At 51.8% G+C, this 20,866-nt stretch overlaps 1 protein-coding gene across 2 annotated transcripts; it reads right to left on the bottom strand.

The window, feature by feature from the left end:
• Positions 1-1,092: 1,092 nt before the first annotated feature.
• On the bottom strand, positions 1,093-6,869 carry LOC123354936 (zinc finger protein 3-like). Of its 2 annotated transcripts, none has more exons than XM_044997345.1 (2): positions 5,866-6,869; positions 1,093-3,390 (listed from the first exon to the last, which is right to left on the bottom strand). In XM_044997345.1, exon 2 carries the CDS (start codon positions 3,362-3,364, stop codon positions 2,426-2,428), a length of 939 nt encoding a protein of 312 aa, XP_044853280.1. In that variant the 5' UTR covers positions 3,365-3,390; positions 5,866-6,869; the 3' UTR covers positions 1,093-2,425. The 2 variants fall into 2 exon arrangements, with proteins under 2 accessions (XP_044853280.1, XP_044853279.1); XM_044997344.1 differs by having other exon boundaries at positions 1,093-3,387.
• Positions 6,870-20,866: the final 13,997 nt, after the last annotated feature.

The following is a 20,866-nucleotide window of genomic DNA, read 5'->3' as shown; positions in this document are numbered from 1 at the left end:
TGGTCTGGGCCCACTGCAGAAAAAGCCAGGGAGGGGTAGGGAGTCAAAGCCCAACTCCCCAGTCCTAGGCACCTATCAGGCTCAGCTAGGCGTGAGGGGCCAGGCCCTGACAGTCGGTCTAGGTCGGGCCTGGCATCGGGTCGAGACCCCGGGGAAAATTGTTCTTAGTCCCCACTTGGCCACCAGGTCAACCAAAGTCTAGCAAATAGGTTGACCTGATGGTCGGTAGTACTGTGGTACTATCACAGATGTCCACAGGAGGGCAGAAGCCAGGCAGGCCTGGCCGGCCTGGCCTGGTGTGGATGGCCATAGCTGATTCTGGGGTGGTGCCTGCTCCCGGTGGCAAGGTGTGTGTGTGGGGGGGGGGCAGAAGTGACACAGGACGAGTCCTCCCCAGGGCTGGGGGTGCCTCCTGCACTTTTTGGGGCTGTGGATCCCACATGGAGGAGGCTGCACACCCACTATCCAGATTGGCCAGGCCAGGCCTCACCTGAATGGCTGCTGGAGGATTTGGGGTGGCTCTGTGAGCCAGCAACTAGGTGCAGTGTGTCTGAGCGACTCTGGGTAAGTCCGCCCCAGGGCTGGGGGTGTCTCCTGCAACTTTGGGGGTTATGGGTACCCACTGGAGGAAGCTCGCGGGAGCTGGACACCCACTGCCTGGCCTGCTAAGCCAAGCCTTGCATGAGTGGCCACTTGAGGATTTGGAGTGGTTTTGCAGGCTGGCAGCTGGGTGCAGGGGGGTCCAAGCGACTGATACTGCTGGATGCTGATCAGATCCAGCAGCTCTGCAGTGCTCCAAGCAGTACAGTGTTTGCTGCGTGGAGCCCCAATAGTCAGCTGTGAGGATATGGTGCGAGCGCTCCATGCTGAGCAAACAGGAAGGGGAATTTTAAAAATTCCTGGGCCTTTAAAGGGGGAGAGGCAGAAGGTATTTACCTGGCTGCAGAGCAGCAAAGTTGAAACTTGTTGACTAGAGGGATCAGGATAGGCATTGTGAGATGCCTTCCAGAGCCCAATCACAACACTAAAATCAAGCACAGTGTCTACACTAGCACTTTGGTGACAAAACATTTGCGTAAAAACCCTTACAACTCTCATAGAAGTGGTTTTATTATATCGCTGAAACTGAGGAGTTCCATCGCCAAAAGTGGCTTTGTACACAAAAGTGTACACCTCTCTAGACAAGGCCTTAGGTGCAGCATGGGAGAATGATGTTTGTTTTCTGGCCAACAGAGGTCTGAGTTTTATTGCCTTAAAATTTCAGTAAAAAAATTCAGACCCAAGCAGTGTGTAGCTGGGAGATTGGTGGGGGTTTCTTTGGTTTTGTTTTTCTCATTTTAAATGTCCTTGATCATTTTGATGGGGAAAATGTTTGTACAAAGCCAAGGAAAAGTAAGAAAAATTAAAAATTTGCATGGGAATGAATGGGTTTCTGAGTGCTAGGGCGGGATGGAGATTTACATGAAGAGGGTTTAGGGGATAAATGAGAAGCTTTTGCTGCAGCACAGGGAGAGGTTTTGCAGTTTCATTTTTCCCAAGTGACAAGACCCCCACATTGCCTCCTTGCTGCTGCTGCCTCAGCTCAGACCCCACTGTCACCCCAAGCTGTCAAGCCTCCTGCTGACAAACGCCCCTGTACATCAGTGACAAACTCTCTTAATCTGCCCCTTCTCCCAGCTAAACCTCCCCCTGCAGAGCCCCAGAACAACTCCCACCTAGTTGGATCTCCTGGTAACCACATCTGGCCAAGTCGCTGCCCAGGCTGTTTTCCTAGGTCCCTGTGCAGGGGAAGCAGCAAGTTCCTACCACATGAGTATCATGATATGCCCACTTGTCACAGGAGAGACTGGGGCATGATTCCCTGATAGGAAAGCTGCGATTTTGACACTAAGGATATGTATACATTGCAATTAAAATATGTGGCTAGCCCAGGCCAGCTGACTTGGGGTTGCAGGATTTGTCTGGAATGATTGCATGGTATTCTATTATTGCTTAACAGTGTGATTAAAAATGCAATTAATCGTAATTTTTTTTAATTGCACAATTAAGTGCGATTAATTTTTTTTAATTGCTTCACAGCCCTAGTTTTTATATCAGGATAGTGAACTCAAGCTAGCTAACTCCATGGAAAATCCTAGTGGAGTCAAGGTCCAGGTAAATTTAACCTCCATGTACCTAGTTGAAGTCACTTCTAGTTCCCCCACCTGGGGCTGATGGACATTCCTATTGGAGGGACACACACCTCCATGACATAGCACAAAGCAGATGAAAAAGAGTGTGGGATTCATCCCAAGGAAAGGTGAGCTGCAAAAGGGAAAAGCAGACAACTCAGGTGGGGGAGTTGAGAGACCACAGTGACACAAATGCTTCTTTAAAGTTCAGTATGTGGGAATTAGCAAATGGAAAATAAAATCTTTTCTTAGCCCTAGACAATGTTTTTATGGTCTTTAACTCCCTTGCAGATTCTCTGATGACAAATAAGGGCTGAGCTCTGACGGAAGAATTTCCCACACTTGGAGCATTCGTAGGGTCTCTCTCCTGTGTGGATCCTCTGATGTCTAATAAGGTGTGAGCGCCGAGTGAAAGTTTTCCCACACTGGCAGCATTCATAGGGCCGCTCCCCTCTGTGGATTCTCTGATGTTTAATAAGGGTTGAGCACCGCGTGAAGGTTTTCCCACACTCACAACATTCATAGGGTTTCTCCCCTGCGTGGATCCTCTGATGTTGAACAAGGTTTGAGCGCTCAGTGAAGGTTTTTCCGCACTTACAGCATTCATGGGGTCTGTCCCCTTTGTGGATTCTCTGATGTCTAATAAGATGAGAGCTGAGCGTGAAGGTTTTCCCACACTCATGACATTCATAGGGTTTCTCCCCTGTGTGGATCCTCTGATGTTGAATAAGGTTTGAGCGCTCAGTGAAGGTTTTCCCACACTTACAGCATCCATAGGGTTTCTCCCCTGTGTGGATCCTCTGATGATTATTAAGGGTTGAGATCCGAGCAAAGGTTTTCCCACACTCACAGCATTCATAGGGTCGCTCCCCTGTGTGGATTCTCTGATGTCTAATAAGGTGTGAGCACCTACTGAACTTTTTCCCACACTCAACACACGTGTTCTTTCGCTCTCTCCTGGGGATTCTCTGCTGGGCCGTGGTTTCCTTGAGACCGTTATGAGTTCCCTGATAATAAACAGATTGACCATCTTTCTGTGTTGGCTGGTTTCCCTGCCACCTCTCTGGAATGTGCTGACTCTCACCCGCTTTTCCCTGATCACAACTTCTGGACACACTCCGTTTGCATCTTTGCAATAATGCACCATGTGGTTCCACTTCCTCATCATTTTCCTGCTGAGGAGTCTGCTCCATGGTCTCACTCCCCTGTCTAGCACCTGCTGGGACAGAGAAAGAAAAACATCAGAAACAGGAATGAAAAAGGGGAGAACAAACTGGAAGAACGCCTGGAGATGGAAAAAAAAAATAGGGACTGAAGTTCCCCAATCTCTTCCCCAAAGGGGAGAGAGGAAAGGTTGAATTTTTTATCCAGTTCCCACCCAAATACTCAGGGAGAAGGGAGTGCAGGGAGGGATCTACTGCCAGGAGTTAGTCAGAATGGATAGGAAGTAGGACTGTCAATTCACTGTAGTTAAGTCAAGTGATTAACGCAAAAAAAAAAATTTAACTAGATTGAAAAAAAAAGTCATGATTAATGGCAGTTTTAATCCCATGGTTGAACAATAATAGAATACCAATTTAAAGTTACTATAAATAAATATGGATGTTTTTCTACATTTTCAAATATATTGATTTCAATTACAATACAGAATACAAAGTGTACAGTGTTCACTTTATATTATTTTTATTATATTTGAACTGTAATAAAGATTAACAAAATAAATAGTATTTTTCAATTCACATCATACAAGTACTGTAGTACAAGCTCTTTATCATACAAGTGCATCTTACAAATGTAGAATTATGTGTGTTTATTTTACCTAATTGCACTCAAAACCAAAATAATGTAAAACCTTAGAACCTATAAGTCCACTCAGTTCTACCTCTTGTTCAGTCAACTGCTAAGACAAACAAGTTTGTTCACATTTATAGGAAATAATGCAGCCCGCTTCTTATTTACGTCACCTGAAAGTGAGAATAGGCATTCACAGGGCAGTGTTGTAACTGGCGTTGCAAGGTGTGACAGGTTGTCACCCCCAGGGTGCAGTCTGGTAGCTGTGGGAATCGCTTTGCCCCCATAACAATTAAGCTGGGCTGGTTTCTTTCACACTGCTCTGCTGGTGATTCAGCCAGCCTCTCCAGGCCCTGTTATCACCCAACAGGACAGCAGGTGGCGCCACACACTCAACTGAGCTACATGAGTACTTTCCCTAAGCCACTCAAGGACAGACAGACAACAGCAGCCAATTTTCCAGCTCTCCAGCGCTGGACACTTGCTGGAGTATAAACACAGTATTATACTATCTTGCACTGCACAGGGATCAGTACAATGCAAACTCATCAATATAGGTCACTTTCCCCTAGATGTGGGAAAGATATGCAAGAGCCTTAGTTTACAGAACTGAGATTTTTCCAGACACTTCACTTGAAACACATTGGGTAAGGTAAGACATAAAACAAGTTTATTCACTACAGAAAGATAGATTTTCAAGTAACTATGAGTGACTGCAAACAGATCAAAGCAGATTAAACAAAAACGCAAACTAAGCCTAATGTACCAGAGAAATAGGATGCAAATTAGCAATTTCTCACCCTATCCAATGACACAAGCAGGCTTACAGATTCTTAAGGCACAGACTGCAATTGCTGTGCAGCCGGGGTTTCCCTTTCCCCATTTCAAGTCCTTTGTCTTTCAGAGCTTTTTTCAGGTATTGAGTTGAAGGGGAGTGAAGACCAGTCATAATGTCACTCCCCTACCTTATATAGTCACTTCATATGGCAGGAACCCTTTGTTTCAAGCTAAATTCCCAGCCCAGCTTGTGGAAAAATACAGATACCAAAATGAAGTTCGACTGTCCTATGGTCTGGTCACATGCCCTTGCATGCCTTGCTGAGTCATAGCAGCCATTACTCATAGGCTGGCTGAACATTCACAGGAAGGCTAAGCTATTCCATGGTCCATCGTCTTTGCTGATGGGCCATCAGCACTATCTAGCTTCTTCATTGTTGTACCTGAAAGGCTAGTTGTGGATGTTACCCAGAATAAGCACATTTGAAATACAGATACATAGTCAGTATTCGTAACTCCAGATACAAAATTGATACATGCATACAAATAGGATATTCATATTCAGAAAGCCATAACTTTTCCATAGACACCTCACAAGACACATCTTGTATCAGATGCATAATAATTATGCCACAATCATATCATAATTATACCACTATGATGAATATGGGGTGCAGTGTCACACAAGGTATTTACATGCCAGAGATGCAAAACATTCGTATGCCCCTTCAGGTTTTGACTTTTTATCTTTTTTACCATGCAAATATTTGTAATAAAAATTAATATAAAGTGAGCAACTGTACATTTTGTATTCTGTGTTATCATTGACATAAAAAAGTAGGAAAATGTAGAAAAACATCCAAAATATTTATAATAAATTTAAATTGGTATTCTATTATTGTTTAAGTGTGATTAAAACTGAATTAATCACAACTTTTTTTTAATCCCGCAATTTATTGCAATTATTTTTTTAATTGTTTGAAAGCCCAGGTAGGAAGTCATAAGCAATATCTGCCCTAAGGAAATGACACTTGCAGGGGACAATCCTGAACCCAGAGAGCTCACAAGGTCTTTGTTGTGAATCCCAGCAGTTCCTTCAGGCACTAACAGTTTAACGACCCCTCACCTGTGCAGATGCCTCTCAGGATCTCTCTTTCCTCTGAGCCCTGGAGATCTGGGGACAACAGCTCTTCCCCTTGTTCCAACTGCAAGGTGACATCAGGTTTGGAAATTGGAAACCCTGCTCAGGGGGAAAGAAGACAAGTGAGATTCGGTGAATTAATGGGACTTATGTCACACACAAAAAAACTTCTGTTATTTCAACCCCAGCCCATTTTAAATCAGTAAAATCTTGGCGCCAGCTCACCAGATGCTCAAAGGTGCAGGACACTCTTCTTATGAGGGATGTAACTGATCCTATATCTACTGGGAATGTACACAGCCAGACATTCATGATCAAAGGGACTCCTAAAATCCAGAGCAGCTAACTCCATGTCCCAGAAAGGGAAGACTCAAGACAGAGGGGAAGTTCCCTGGACCTGCCTCTTACTGACAGAGGCAGGCCCACAGACAGTGCAGAAGGGGAAAAGGCACGAGGTCTGACAGCTGAGGGAGGGGGCACTCAAAGAGACGAGGAAGGGCACAGAGAGACAACTTGCCCAGCCAATCACTATGACCCTCACACCCCTTCCTCCAGCTGCTCTCACCCTTCCACACCTCTTGGGACCCGAGGAGAAACCACTACTTGTGTTCTCTCCTCCCCTCTCACTGCCCATAGCACTCCTTGCTACCAGTTCCCCCAAATTTCCTGCTCCCCAACCATTTCCACCCCATTATCCCAATGTCTCAATTGTTCCTTGGTCCTGATTCCCAAGAGCTGCTGCCAGAAATGTGTCCCTTTGCTCCCTCCCTTTACACCTCTATTTCCTAGGGCACCCGCTACCCAGCACCAATGCTTCCTTTTCGCTAACCAGCACCAACCCTTCCAGAAACTTGAGTTCTAATCCTTCCAGCCCTCTACAGCATCCTAACTCCTTATAGCAGCTGTTCCATGGGATCCCAACCCCTTACCACTGCTTTCAACCCTCCAGGCTCACAGGACTGCTTTGCCCCAACCTTCCCATGCCTGGCTTTCTAACACCCTCTCTCCCACTGCCCAGAACCTCCCCATTATTATTTTATTATTTCTATTACTGTAGTGCCTAGTAGCGCTAGTCATGGACCAGGATCCTATTCTGATGGACATTCTACAAACACAGAACAAAAAACTGTCTCTGCCCCAATGATCTGACAATCTAGAAATAAAACAAGGGGCAGATGGATACACACAGACATGGATGTGACACAGATGGCAATTTTCTTTAATGTCCTGAATCATCCTTACCAAATTAAGTCAAACCTTACTGAATAAATTTCAGTACCTTAGGAGTTCATAGCATTAAAAATATGTGCGCGCACTTATTACTGTGGAATGGTTTGTAATATCCCCGGGCAGAAGACCTGGCTAACATAAACACTAGGAAGTGTTATGAACTTCAAAGGACCCTTTGAAATAATGTTCTAGACAAGTTAAGTGGGAATCCTTGAGGAGAGGGGAAGGCAACTTCTCACCTGCACATCAAACCTATGGAAGCTGCACCCTCAGGAAGACGAGTTCACAGGCCCAAATTGGAGAAAACGGTGACTTACAAATGCATGGGCATGCTTGTTCTAAGCTAACAACTGGTACCTTGTGACTACAGAAAACTCTTGGTGAAGTTTGAAGGTCTGTTCACCTGCCTGAGCCATTGATGGGGTTGGGGTGATCTCTGGTAAGCTTATTAGCATGTGTATAGGTTCTTTTATTGTTTTTAATATGTTCTCTCTGTAATGCCTTTGCCTTGAGAATCACTGTTTGCTGGGAAAGGGCTGTATCGTAACTTAACTAGAGGCAGTTATGCTGTTCATTGCCTCTGAGGAAGGAAGGCAAAGCAGGCCTGCTGAGGAAGAGGATTTGCCTTAGTGGGGAATTCACACTGTAGGCAGGGAGCAGTGCAGCCTGGAGATACAAAAGTTACTAGGCAGAGAGATGTGAGTTTCTACCCAAGAGAGGTGCCAGCTGGGCAGCCTGAGAGTGGGTGCCCTTGCTGGACCACAGAGGGGGAATACAGGTGCAATGGCCCTGAATAGTGACAGTGAGAGCACAAGGAAACAAGACGACATTTGTCATCCTGATAGTGATCTCAGCACACAACCTGCCTAACCATTGTCATGTGTTTCTAGGCTTCATAGAACAAGGGAGTTGTACGGAGGGATGGGAAGGAGGATAACCAGGTAGGCCTGGGGATGTTTATGAGGAGTTCCTCCAAAGAGCAAGGACTGGCATGGGAGAAAGCCCAGAACCACAGAAATGTAAGGGTGGAAGGGAGCTCAAGAAGTCATCCAGTCCAGCCCCCTAGTCTATGACAGTACTGCTTCGGATTTGAGGGTGTGTGTACACCAGAACATGATCAAGCCAATTGCAAACATTATCTACATTCAGCCACCATGAAGTAATGAAATAGACCACCACATAGTTAAGGGTTAATTTGGAGACAGGAGCAAGGTCATATCTAGCTGGCAGTTTCTGCTAATCAGAATGGGAGGAGGGGACAGACAAGTAAACAACTCAGACTGAAAACCTTGGTTGTTGGAAAACCTTGAATCTGATGTTAGAAGTTTATTGAAAGTTAGGAAAGGTGATGAACCAGTAAGGGTCATTACAACCTATATGTTTTGAAGAGGTTAATTATAACAGAGTGTATTTTGGAGCAGTCCTCTTAAGTCATCTTGAAAGATGTTTTTCCTGATACCCTTTCTCCCTGGCGGGTGAGCAACTGGCCACTATGAATCTGCTGTTAATGACTCAGTACCGTTTCAGATGTTAGGTCAATATCTGGGATGTTCTAAACCTATTGCTTATGTCTGTGTGTCCTTAAATCTAATAAACTGCAGTGTTAGACAAGAGCATGCTTACTTGCATTTAATTCTTGATCAGACAGAATTGCTGTGTTCCTACTGATTTATTACTGACACCATGTAGAGTGAAATAGTTAAGTTGCCCCTGCTGTGGGTTCTGAAAAGCCTGGATAACAACAGGACCAAGTAAACATAGACCATCTCTCACAGATGTTTGTCTAACCTGCTTTTTAAAACTTCTAATGATGGGGAATCCACAACTTCATTTGGAAGCCTATTCCACAGCACAACTATCCTTATAGATTGAAACTTTTTCCTAATGTCTAACCTAAATCTCCATTGCTGTATAGTAAAGTCATTAAGGACCTGGCTGAAGAGACAGGAGAAGTAGTAATGGGTTTGAACTGCAGCAAGGAAGATTTAGGCTAGACATTAGTAAAAACTTCCTAACTGTAAGAGTAGTTAAGCAGTGGAACAAATTACGTAGGCTGGTTGTGGAATCTCTGTCATTGGAGGTTTTTAAGAATAGGTTGGAAAAACTCTTGTACGGGATGGTCTAGATAATACTAGGGGTACGTCCATCCTACCCGCCGGATCGGCAGGTAGTAATCAATCTATCAGGGATCGATTTATCGCGTCTCATCTAGATGCGATAAATCGATCCACAAATTGACACCCGTACTCCACCTCGGAAGGAGGAGAAGCAGCATCAACGGGGGAGCCATGGCAGTTGACTCGCCGCTGTGAGGACGGCCAGGTAAGTCGAACTAAGATACTTTGACTTTGAAGTTGCATATCTTAGTTCGATCCCGCCCCCCAGTGTAGACCAGCCCTTAGTCCTCCCTCAGCACAGAGGAATGAACTGGATGACCTTCAAGGTCTCTTCCAGTCCCGCATTACTATTAGGGCTGTTGATTAATCACAGTTAACTCACACGATTAACTCAAAAAAATGGTGACTAAAATAATCACGATTAATCGCAGTTTTAAATCACACTGTTAAAGAACAGAATACCAACTGAAATTTGTTAAATATTATTCTGTTTTCTACATTTTCAAATATATTGATTTCAATTACAACACAGAATTCAAAGTGTACAGTGCTCACCTTATATCATTTTTTATTACAAATATTTGCACTGAAAAGGGATAAAAAATATTTTTAATTCACCTCAGATAAGTACAGTAGTGCAATCTCTTTATCATGAAAGTGCAATTTACAAATGAAGATTTTATTATATAACTGCACTCAAAAACAAAATAATGTAAAAAGAACGGTTACTCACCTGTAGTAACTGTTGTTCTTCGAGATGTGTTGCTCCAATCCATTCCAGTTAGGTGTGCGCGCCGCGCGTGCACGGCTTCTCCGGAACTTTTTCCCTAGCAACCCCGGCGGGCCGGCTGGCGCCCCCTGGAGTGGCGCCGCCATGGCGCTAAATATATACCCCAGCCGGCCCGTCCGCTCCTCAGTTCCTTCTTGCCGGCTACTCCGACAGTGGGGAAGGAGGGCGGGTCTGGAATGGATTGGAGCAACACATCTCGAAGAACAACAGTTACTACAGGTGAGTAACCGTTCTTTCTTCTTCGAGTGATTGCTCCAATGCATTCCAGTTAGGTGATTCCCAAGCCTTACCTAGGCGGTGGGGTCGGAGTGAGACGTGGCGGAATGCAATACCGCAGAGCCGAAGGCTGCATCGTCTCTAGACTGCTGCACCAACGCGTAGTGGGAGGCGAAGGTGTGGACCGAAGACCAGGTGGCCGCTCTGCAGATGTCCTGGATGGGGACATGGTTCAGGAAGGCGGCTGACGAGGCGTGTGCCCTTGTAGAGTGAGCGGTGAGTCGGCATGGTGTCACGTGAGCAAGCTCGTAGCATGACCTGATGCATTGAGTCACCCAGGAGGAAATGCGCTGGGTAGAGACCGGTTCGCCCTTCATGCGATCAGCGACTGCGATGAAGAGTTGGGTGGAACGCCGAAAGGACCTTGTCCGGTCGATGTAAAACGCCAGCGCCCGACGGACGTCGAGAGTGTGGAGCTGTTGCTCCCGGGGCGAAGCATGGGGCTTCGGAAAGAAAACCGGGAGAAAGACGTCCTGATTAAGGTGGAAGGCCGAGACCACCTTTGGTAGGAAGGCCGGGTGAGGACGAAGCTGCACCTTATCAGCGTGAAAGACGGTGTAGGGGGGGCCCACCGTCAACGCTCGGAGCTCCGAGACTCTCCTTGCAGACGTTATGGCAACCAGGAATGCCGTTTTATAGGAGAGGTAGAGGAGAGAACACGTGGCCATAGGCTCGAATGGCGGACACATGAGCCTGGCCAGGACGAGGTTCAAGTCCCAGGTCGGGGCAGGGCGACGTACTGGCGGGTACAAGCGGTCGAGGCCCTTCAGGAAGCGGGAGACCATCGGATTGGAAAAGATGGTTCGACCCTCCACCGACGGACGAAAGGCGGACAGTGATGCGAGGTGGACCCGCAAGGAGGAAACCGCCAGACCCTGTTCCTTAAGGTACCATAGGTAATCTAGGATGGTAGGGACAGGTACCACGAATGGGTTGAGCCCTTGCTGGTCACACCAGAGCGCGAACCTCTTCCATTTTGCCATGTAGGTGGTACGAGTGGAAGGCTTTCTGCTTTCAAGCAGGACTTGCTGCACCGCCGCCGAACAGCCCCTCTCTGCGTGGGTCAACCACGCAGGTACCAGGCTGTAAGATGGAGGGACTGCAGGTTCGGATGGTGGAGTTTGCTGAAGTCCTGCGTGATGAGGTCCGGCCACAATGGGAGGGTGATGGGCTCCCGAACGGAGAGCTCGAGCAGCAGGGTGTACCAATGCTGCCTCGGCCAGGCTGGAGCCACGAGTATCATGGTGGCTCGATCCCTCCGAAGCTTCTGGAGCACTCTGTGCACGAGTGGAAACGGAGGGAAGGCATAGAGGAGGTGAGTCTGCCACGGATACAGGAAAGCGTCCGACAGAGAGCCCGGCGAGTGCCCCCGGAACGAACAGAACTGGAGACACTTCCTGTTCGCCTTGGAGGCGAAGAGGTCGACCCGGGGAAACCCCCACCTCTGGAAGATCGTGAGAGCAACGTCGGGACGGAGGGACCACTCGTGGGAGAGAAACGACCTGCTGAGATGGTCGGCCAGCGTGTTCTGCACTCCCGGAAGAAAGGACGCTTCCAGGTGAATGGAGTGGGCCACACAGAATTCCCACAGGAGGATCGCTTCCCTGCAGAGGGGTGACGAGCGGGCTCCGCCCTGCTTGTTCACGTAGAACATTGCTGTTGTGTTGTCCGTGAATACTGTCACACAGCGGCCTTGCAGCTTGGTCCGAAAGGTGTGACATGCAAAACGGATTGCTCGGAGCTCGCGGACATTGATGTGGAGTGTGAGCTCGCTTGCTGACCAGAGGCCTTGAGTGTGGAGGTCTCCCAGGTGAGCCCCCCATCCGAGCGCAGAGGCGTCCGTGGTCAACGTTGCCGATGGCCGGGGAGGGTGGAACGGAACTCCGGCGCACACGACCTCCGGGTCGAGCCACCAGCGGAGGGAGTCAAGAGCCGTCCTGTTGACTGTGACCACCATGTCGATGGCGTCGCGATGCGGGCGGTACACCGTCGCGAGCCAGGACTGAAACGGACGAAGGTGAAGTCGTGCGTACGCGGTGACGTATGTACACGATGCCATGTGGCCCAGGAGGCGGAGGCATGACCGCACCGTCGTGGTCGGGAAACTGACGAGGTCTCGGATGATGGAGACCATCGTCTGGTGTCGAGCGCGAGGGAGACAGGCTCTGGCCATCGTGGAGTCGAGGACCGCCCCAATGAATTCGACTCGCTGCGTCGGAATCAAAGTTGACTTCTCGGTGTTGACAAGAAGACCGAGGCGCCGAAAGAGGACCAGGACCTCTATTATCTGACTCTCCACGAGCTGTCTGGACAGACCGCGAATCAGCCAGTCGTCCAGGTACGGGTATACGTGTATCTGGTTCCGTCGCAGTGCTGCGGCGACGACCGCCATGCATGTGGTGAATACTCTGGGGCGGTCGAAAGGCCGAATGGCAACACGGCGAATTGGTAGTGGGCGTCGTTGGCCACAAACCGAAGGTAGCGCCGATGAGGGGGGTAGATAGCGACATGGAAGTAGGCATCCTTCATGTCGAGGGCCGCAAACCAGTCTCCCGGATCCAGGGAGGGAATGATGGTCCCCAAGGTGACCATGCGGAACTTGGGCTTGAGTAGGTATCTGTTCAGCCCACGAAGGTCCAGGATAGGACGTAGCCCGCCTTTTGCCTTGGGGATGAGGAAATACCTGGAGTAAAATCCCCTGCCCCGCCTGGAGGGAGGCACCTCCTCTATGGCACCCACGCTCAACAGAGTCTGGACCTCTTGTAGGAGGACTTGCTCGTGAGAGGGGTCCCTGAAGAGGGACAGGGAAGGTGGGTGGGAAGGAGGGGGAGAAACAAACTGAAGACGGTATCCCGAGTGGACCGTGCTGAGCACCCAGCCGTCCGACGTTACTCGGGACCACTCCAAGAAAAAACGGGAGAGGCGGTTGTGAAATAAACGATGAGGATCCGTAGGGGAGAGTGATGTGCAGCCCTCGTGCGTCCCATCAAAAGGGTTGCTTCGCTGCCTGTGGGGCTTTGGAAGCGGCCTGGCCCCGGTTTTGGCGGTTGCCCGACGGGCGACGGCGATTTTGGGCCGGTCGCCGAGCCGGGTAGGGTCGGTACCGCGACTGATAGCGGGAGGGCTGCGGGCGGAAAGGTCTACGTTGCGTAACCGGCGTATGCATCCCGAGTGTCCGGATCGCCACCCGGCCGTCCTTGAGCGACTGGATCCGCGAATCCGTCTTCTCCGAAAACAACCCCTTGGTGTCAAAGGGCAAATCCTGGAGAGTAAACTGGACTTCTGGAGGCAGGGTGGAAGATTGGAGCCAGGCGATGCGCCGCATCGTGACCCCTGTTGCTAAGGTCCGTGCCCCTGAGTCCGCCGCGTCGAGGCCGGCTGTAATGGAGGAGCGAGAGGACCGCCTCCCTTCCTCCAACATTGTGGTGAAGTCCTGGCGGGATGTTGACGGCAGGAGGTCAGTGAACTTGGCCAGAGACGTGAGTATGTCGAACACGTATCTGGCCAGGAGGACCTGTTGGTTACCGATCCTCATCTGCAGGCCCCCTGCAGAATAGACCTTTCGGCCGAGAAGGTCCATCCGCCTTGCCTCTTTCGCCTTTGGGGCAGCGGCCGGCTGGCCGTTACGCTCCCTATCGTTAACGGACTGTACCACCAGGGAGTCCGGAGTTGGATGCACGTACAGGTACTCATAGCCCGATGGAGGGACTGAGTACTTCCTTTCCACTCCCCTGGCTGTGGGAGGCACGGAAGCGGGCGTTTGCCAAATGGTGGTGGCGTTTCGTTGGACCGTGCGCACAAAAGGTAACGCAACCCGGAGTGGCACGTCTGACCCCACCACGTTTGTGATGGGGTCCTCGTCCTCTTTTACTTCCTCTATAGGGAGGTCCATAGCCGTCGCCACACGGCGGAGTAAGTCTTGATGCGCCTTCGCATCAACGGGGGGCGACTCCCTTGATGCTGCGCCGGCCACTGCCTCATCGGGAGAGGATGAGGAGGATAACTCCTGAACGACCTCAGCCGAAGAGGGGTCCACTGCGTGGTGGGCTGGGGGTTCGGAGGGGCACTCTGGCACCACCGGAACGGCTGGCGGTGGGGATGGCGGTGGTCGGGATATCGATGCCTCTGGGACTCTGCGGTGGGCCGCTGGAGGCCTCGGCGGAGCAGGCATAGCGTCCGACTCATATTGTGCCCATGGGACCCAAAAACCCCACTGCTGGGCCCCGCTAGGCTGGGCTGGCGGCGTTGGAGGCGGGAGCCCATAGGCTTCTGCGCCGGAGGCGACCGACTCAGGGCGGGAAGGCCAGGGAGGTGCCAAAGAGGGTCCAGGGCACACCGCCGGGGGATGCTCTTCCCCTCGGCGCTGGGAAGGCGACCTCGCTCGACGGTCTTCACGGTGCCGGGAGCTCGACCGGTGCCGGGAGCTCGACCGGTGCCGGGAGCTGCGCCGGTGCCGGGAGCTCGACCGGGAGTAAGATCTCCGATGCCGAGACCGACCATGGTCACCGCGGTGCCGGGAGCTCGACCGGTGTCGGGAGCTCGACCGAGAGTGCGAACTGCGACGCCTGGAGCGTCCGCGGGAGTCTCGGTGCCGGGAACGGTGCCGGGACTGAGACCGGCGGTGCCTAGCTGGTGGCGACCTCGATCTGGTGCGACGTCGGGAGTGCGACCGGTACCGCGAAACGGAGCGGTACCGGGACTTCGACCGACGAGGAGACTGCGATCGGTGCCGCGATGGGGTGCGGTGCCGGGAGCGCGATCGGCGGGACGGCAAGCTGTCGACGGTGCGGGAGCGAGACCGGGACCGTGACCGACGTCCACGCCTCGATTTCATGGAGGGTGGCCGGACCATTGCCGCCGGTTTTCCTCTGGAGACGACAGCCCGCGCCGGCGGTGCCGGGGGCCGGAGGCCTGGAGCCTCTATGAGCTGTATCAGCTCTCGCGCAGAGGCGAACGTCTCCGGCGTCGACGGCCGCCGAGGCTCGACCACGGACGGCACCGGGGAGCGAGGCGGCGCCGGACTCGACGGCCCTTGCGGCGCCGGAGTCACAGGTGCAATGCACTGTTTGTGCAGAGGCACCACAGGGGCTGCAGGCTGCGGAGTCGCCTTGGCGGAGTCCTGCACGCGCGCCTGAGCCAAAGCCTTCGCCAGTCTTTGCTTCCTGGCGGGCGAGAGGGAGCGGTGCCGAGTCTTCGCAGCCGCTTTCTTCGCCGGCGGTGCCGCAGTCGGTGCCGGCGGTGTGTCCTGCACGGGAGGAGGCCGCGGAGGCGGCGCGGGCGGTGCCGGTGGTTGGAGGGACTCCTCCATGAGGATCTGTTTTAAGCGGCTATCTCGATCCTTGCGGGTCCGCGGCTTGAATTTTAAACAGATCTGGCACTTGTCAGTTCGGTGCCCTTCGCCTAAGCAGCGGAGACACGCGTCGTGCGGGTCTCCTACGGGCATCGGTTTCTGGCACCCCGTGGAGGGCTTAAAGCCCGGTGCTTTGGGCATGAGCCCGCACCGGCTAAGGCAAAAAAAGGGGGAACCCCCCCTTTTTTAGCCTAACTAACTAACACTAACTATGCTAACTGAACAACTATAACTAACTATGCTAACTATGTACAACAATGAACTAGAGAAAGCTAGGGACGTGAAGAGCTATCAAGCACTCCACAGTTCCAACTGCCGTCACGGGCGGTAAGAAGGAACTGAGGAGCGGACGGGCCGGCTGGGGTATATATTTAGCGCCATGGCGGCGCCACTCCAGGGGGCGCCAGCCGGCCCGCCGGGGTTGCTAGGGAAAAAGTTCCGGAGAAGCCGTGCACGCGCGGCGCGCACACCTAACTGGAATGCATTGGAGCAATCACTCGAAGAAGAACTTTAGAGCCTACAAGTCCACTCAGTCCTACTTCTTGTTTAGCCAATCGCTCAGACAAACAAGTTTACATTGTTATATTTACGGGAGATATTACTGCTGGCTTCTTATTTACAATGTCACCTGAAAGTGAGAACAGGCATTTTTGGCAGTTTCCTAGCTGGCATTGCAAGGTATTTACGTGCCAGATATGCTAAATATTCGCATGCCCTTTCATGCTTCAACCACCATTTTAGAGGATATGCTTCCATGCTGATGATGTTCATTAAAAAAATAATACATTAATTAAATTTGTGACTGAACTCCTCGGGGGAGAATTGTATGTGTTCTGCTCTGTTTTACCTGCATTCTGCCATATATTTCATGTTATAGCAGTCTTGGATTATGACCCAGCACATGTTGTTCATTTTAAGAACACTTTCACTGCAGATTTGACAAAACCCAAAGATGGTCCTGTGAGAGGGTCAAGCCAGATGGCTACAGGAGAGTGACAGAAGGTAGATGCATTAGCTTTAGATTAAGCAGGTGCCTTTTCCCTGAGCAAGATAATGGGCTGTTCCAGATCAATCAGGAAGTTGCTAGAATCAATTAGGACAGGCAGGCTAATCAGGGCATCTGGTTTAAAAAGGACCTCACTTCAGTTAGTGAGGTGTGTGCGAGACGCTGGGAGCAAGAGGCGTGCAAGGAGCTGAGAGTAGGAAGGCGTACTGCTGGAGGACAGAGGAGTACAAGTGTCATCAGGAGGAAAGTCTTGTGGTGAGGACAAAAATGATGTTGGGAGGAGGTCATGAGGAAGTAGCCCAGGGAGTTGTAGCTGTCACGCAGCTGTTACAGGAAACACTGTAGACAGCTGCGATCCACATGGCCCTGGGCTGGAACCCAGAGTAGAGGGAGGGCCTGAGTTCCCCCCATCCCCACACCTCCCTATTTGATACAAGAGGAAAAGACGGTTACTCACCGTTGTAACTGTTGTTCTTCGAGATGTGTTGCTCATATCCATTCCATGTAGGTGTGCGCGCGCCGCATGCACGTTCGTCGGAGACTTTTACCCTAGCAACTCAGTGGGTCGGCTGGGCGCCCCCTGGAGTGGCACCACTATGGCCGCGGATATATACCCCAGCCGACCCACCCACTCCTCAGTTCCTTCTTGCCGGCTACTCCGACAGTGGGGAAGGAGGGTGGGTATGGAATGGATATGAGCAACACATCTCGAAGAACAACAGTTACAACGGTGAGTAACCGTCTTTTCTTCTTCAAGTGATTGCTCATATCCATTCCATGTAGGTGATTCCCAAGCCTTACCTAGGCGGTGGGGTCAGAGTGGGACGTGGCCGAGTGTAAAACTGCCGAGCCGAAGGCGGCATCGTCTCTAGACTGCTGCACCAAAGCGTAGTGCGAGGTAAACATGTGTACCGAGGACCAGGTTGCTGCCCTGCAGATCTCCTGGACCGGCACGTGCGCCAGGAAGCAAGGAAGCCTGAGCTCTCGTGGAATGGGCAGTGAGGTGGCCCGCCGGAACATGGGCCAAGTCATAGCACGTGCGGATGCATGCCGTCAGCCACGAGGAAATCCTCTGAGTGGAGATAGGGAGGCCTTTCATACGGTCCGCTACTGCCACAAAAAGCTGAGGGGACTTACGAAAGGGCCTTGTGCGATCGATGTAGAAGGCAAGTGCCCTGCGGACATCTAGGGAATGTAAGCGTTGCTCCCGGGGAGATGAGTGAGGCTTTGGAAAAAAGACCGGGAGGAAGATGTCCTGATTGGTATGAAAGGCCGAAACCACCTTAGGCAGAAAAGCGGGATGCAGCCTTAGCTGTACTTTGTCTTTATGAAAGACCGTGTAAGGAGGGTCTACAGTCAGGGCCCGTAGCTCGGAGACCCTCCGGGCTGAAGTAATGGCCACCAGAAAAACCGTCTTCCACGAAAGGTAGAGAAGAGAACAGGTTGCCAGCGGCTCAAAGGGAGGACCCATGAGCCTGTTCAGTACCAGATTGAGGTCCCAGGTAGGGGTGGGGTGACGGACCTGAGGGTAGAGGCGTTCCAGCCCCCTGCGGAACCTAATGACCACAGGGTGAGAGAACACCGAGTGTCCACCTTCGCCAGGGTGGAAAGCGGATATGGCCGCTAAGTGTACCTTCAGGGAAGATATAGCAAGGCCCTGTTGCTTAAGATACCATAGGTAGTCCAGAATGACTGGAACGGGAACCTCAGTGGGTACCAGAGTCCGTGACTCACACCATAACGAGAAGCGCTTCCACTTGGCCAAGTACGTCGACCGAGTGGAAGGTTTCCTGCTGCTGAGCAAGACGTGCTGTAAAGGGGCGGAACAGCGTAGTTCAGAGGTGTCTAGCCACGCAGGAGCCACGCCGCGAGGTGGAGAGCCGGGAGGTCCGGGTGGCGAAGAGTCCTGTTCTCCTGTGTTATAAAGTCCGGGCAGAGGGGGAGGGTGATCGGTGGGGATACCGAGAGGCTGAGCAACGTGGAGTACCACGGTTGCCTGGGCCATGCTGGGGCAATCAGGATCAGATGAGCCCTGTCCTGCCAGAGCTTCAACAAAACTCTGTGGACTAGAGGGAAAGGGGGGAACGCGTAAAGCAGGTGGTGCGTCCACTGGATGAGGAATGCATCTGAGATCGACCCCGGCGAGTGGCCCCGGAACGAGCAGAATGCTTGGCACTTCCTGTTCACACGAGTCGCAAAGAGGTCCAGCTGGGGAAAGCCCCACCTGCGGAAGATCAAGTGGATAATGTCCGGTCTTATGGACCACTCGTGGCACAGGAAGGACCTGCTCAACCGATCCGCGAGAGTGTTCCGAACTCCCGGGAGAAAGGATGCCACCAGGTCGATTGTATGAGTTATGCAAAATTCCCACAACTGGATGGTCTCTGTGCAAAGAGGGGAGGAGCGAGTCCCGCCCTGCTTGTTTATGTAGTACATGGCCTTTGTGTTGTCCGTAAAGACGGAGACACAACGGCCGGACAGAGGCGAACCGCTCTGAGCTCCCGCACGTTTATGTGGAGGGAGAGTTCCTCTGGTGACCACAGGCCCTGGGTGCGCAGATGGCCTAGGTGGGCCCCCCAGCCGAGAGAGGACGCGTCTGTCGTCAAGGACAGCGTGGGTTGGGGCGGGTGAAAGGGCAACCCTGCACAGACCGTGGAGGGGTTCAGCCACCAGTCGAGGTAACGAAGCGCACTCGATGGAACGGTGACCAGGGTATCCATCGAGTCTCTGGCCGGATGGTACACCGAATGTAACCACGTTTGAAAAGGGCGGAGCCGAAGCCTGGCGTACTTGGCGACGTACGTACATGCCGCCATGTGTCCTAGCAGAGCGAGGCAAGTGCGGACCGAGGTTGTGGGGAAGGCCTGAAGGCTGCGAACGACGGATGTCAATGCCAGGAATCTTGGCTGAGGGAGACAGGCCTTGGCCAGAGTGGAGTCCAAGGTCGCTTCTATGAAGTCCAGCCTCTGTGTGGGAACCAGGGTGGATTTGTCCACATTGAGCAGCAGGCCGAGGCTCGTGAACAGGTCCGATGCTACTCGCACATGCGCCGCGATCTGTTCCCGGGAGGCCCCCTTGAGGAGCCAATCGTCCAGGTAGGGGAACATGTGGAGCCCTTGGCAACGGAGGTGGGCGGCCACCACTGCCATGCACTTCGTGAATACTCGAGGTGCTGTGGAGAGGCCAAAGGGAAGGACCGCAAACTGGAAATGGCGATGGCCCGCCACGAAGCGGAAGTATCGTCTGTGTGGAGGAAAGATGGCTATATGAAAGTAAGCGTCTTTCATGTTGAGGGCAGCATACCAGTCCCCGGGATCCAAGGAAGGGATAATGGTCCCTAGGGAGACCATGCGGAACTTTAACTTTACTAGGAATTTGTTGAGGCCGCGTAGGTCCAGGATTGGCCTGAGACCCCCTTTTGACTTTGGAATCAGAAAGTATCGGGAGTAAAACCCTTTGCCCCAGTCGTTCCCTGGTACCTCCTCTATCGCTCCGATATTGAGGAGCGTCCGGACCTCCTGTAAGAGGAGGTGCTCGTGAGAGGGGTCCCTGAAGAGGGACTGGGAGGGAGGGCGGAAAGGCGGGGTTGAAGCAAATTGGAGGTGGTATCCGTGCTTCATGGTGCGTAGAACCCAGACATCTGAGGTCAAGAGTGCATACCCAGGTTGCGCATAATGACCCTATTATCTTTTAAGTTCTGGAGTCTAGAGTCAGTTTTCTCCGAGAACAAGGCTTTTCCTTCGAAGGACAAGTCCTGTAAGGTGTACTGAAGCTCGGGCGGAAGGTTGGAGGCTTATAGCCAGGAGATGCGCCGCATGGTGACGCTGGCTGCTAAGGTCCTGGCCGCGGAATCCGCCGCGTCAAGAGAGGCCTGCAAGGAGGTCCTTGCCACCTTTTTCCCCTCTGTCAGGAAGGCTTTATACTCCTGGCGGGAATCCGGGGGAAGCAAGTCCTGGAACTTGTCCATTTCCGCCCAGGTGTTGAAGTCGTAGCGACTCAGCAGGGCATGCTGATTTGCTACGCGCAGCTGCAGGGCGCCCGCCGAATAGACCTTACGGCCCAGGAGGTCCATACGTCTGGCCTCTTTAGATTTTGGGGCGGGGGCCGGCTGACCATGACGTTTTTTGTCGTTGACCGACTGAACGACCAGAGAGGAGGGAGGCGGATGCATATAAAGGTACTCATACCCGCGGGATGGCACCATGTATTTCCGCTCG

Source organism: Mauremys mutica, chromosome 22 (genome assembly GCF_020497125.1).
Source record: "Mauremys mutica isolate MM-2020 ecotype Southern chromosome 22, ASM2049712v1, whole genome shotgun sequence".
NCBI lineage: Eukaryota > Metazoa > Chordata > Testudines > Geoemydidae > Mauremys > Mauremys mutica.
Note: the sequence above shows the minus strand (reverse complement) of the source record. Positions and strands in the feature narration are given on the sequence as shown.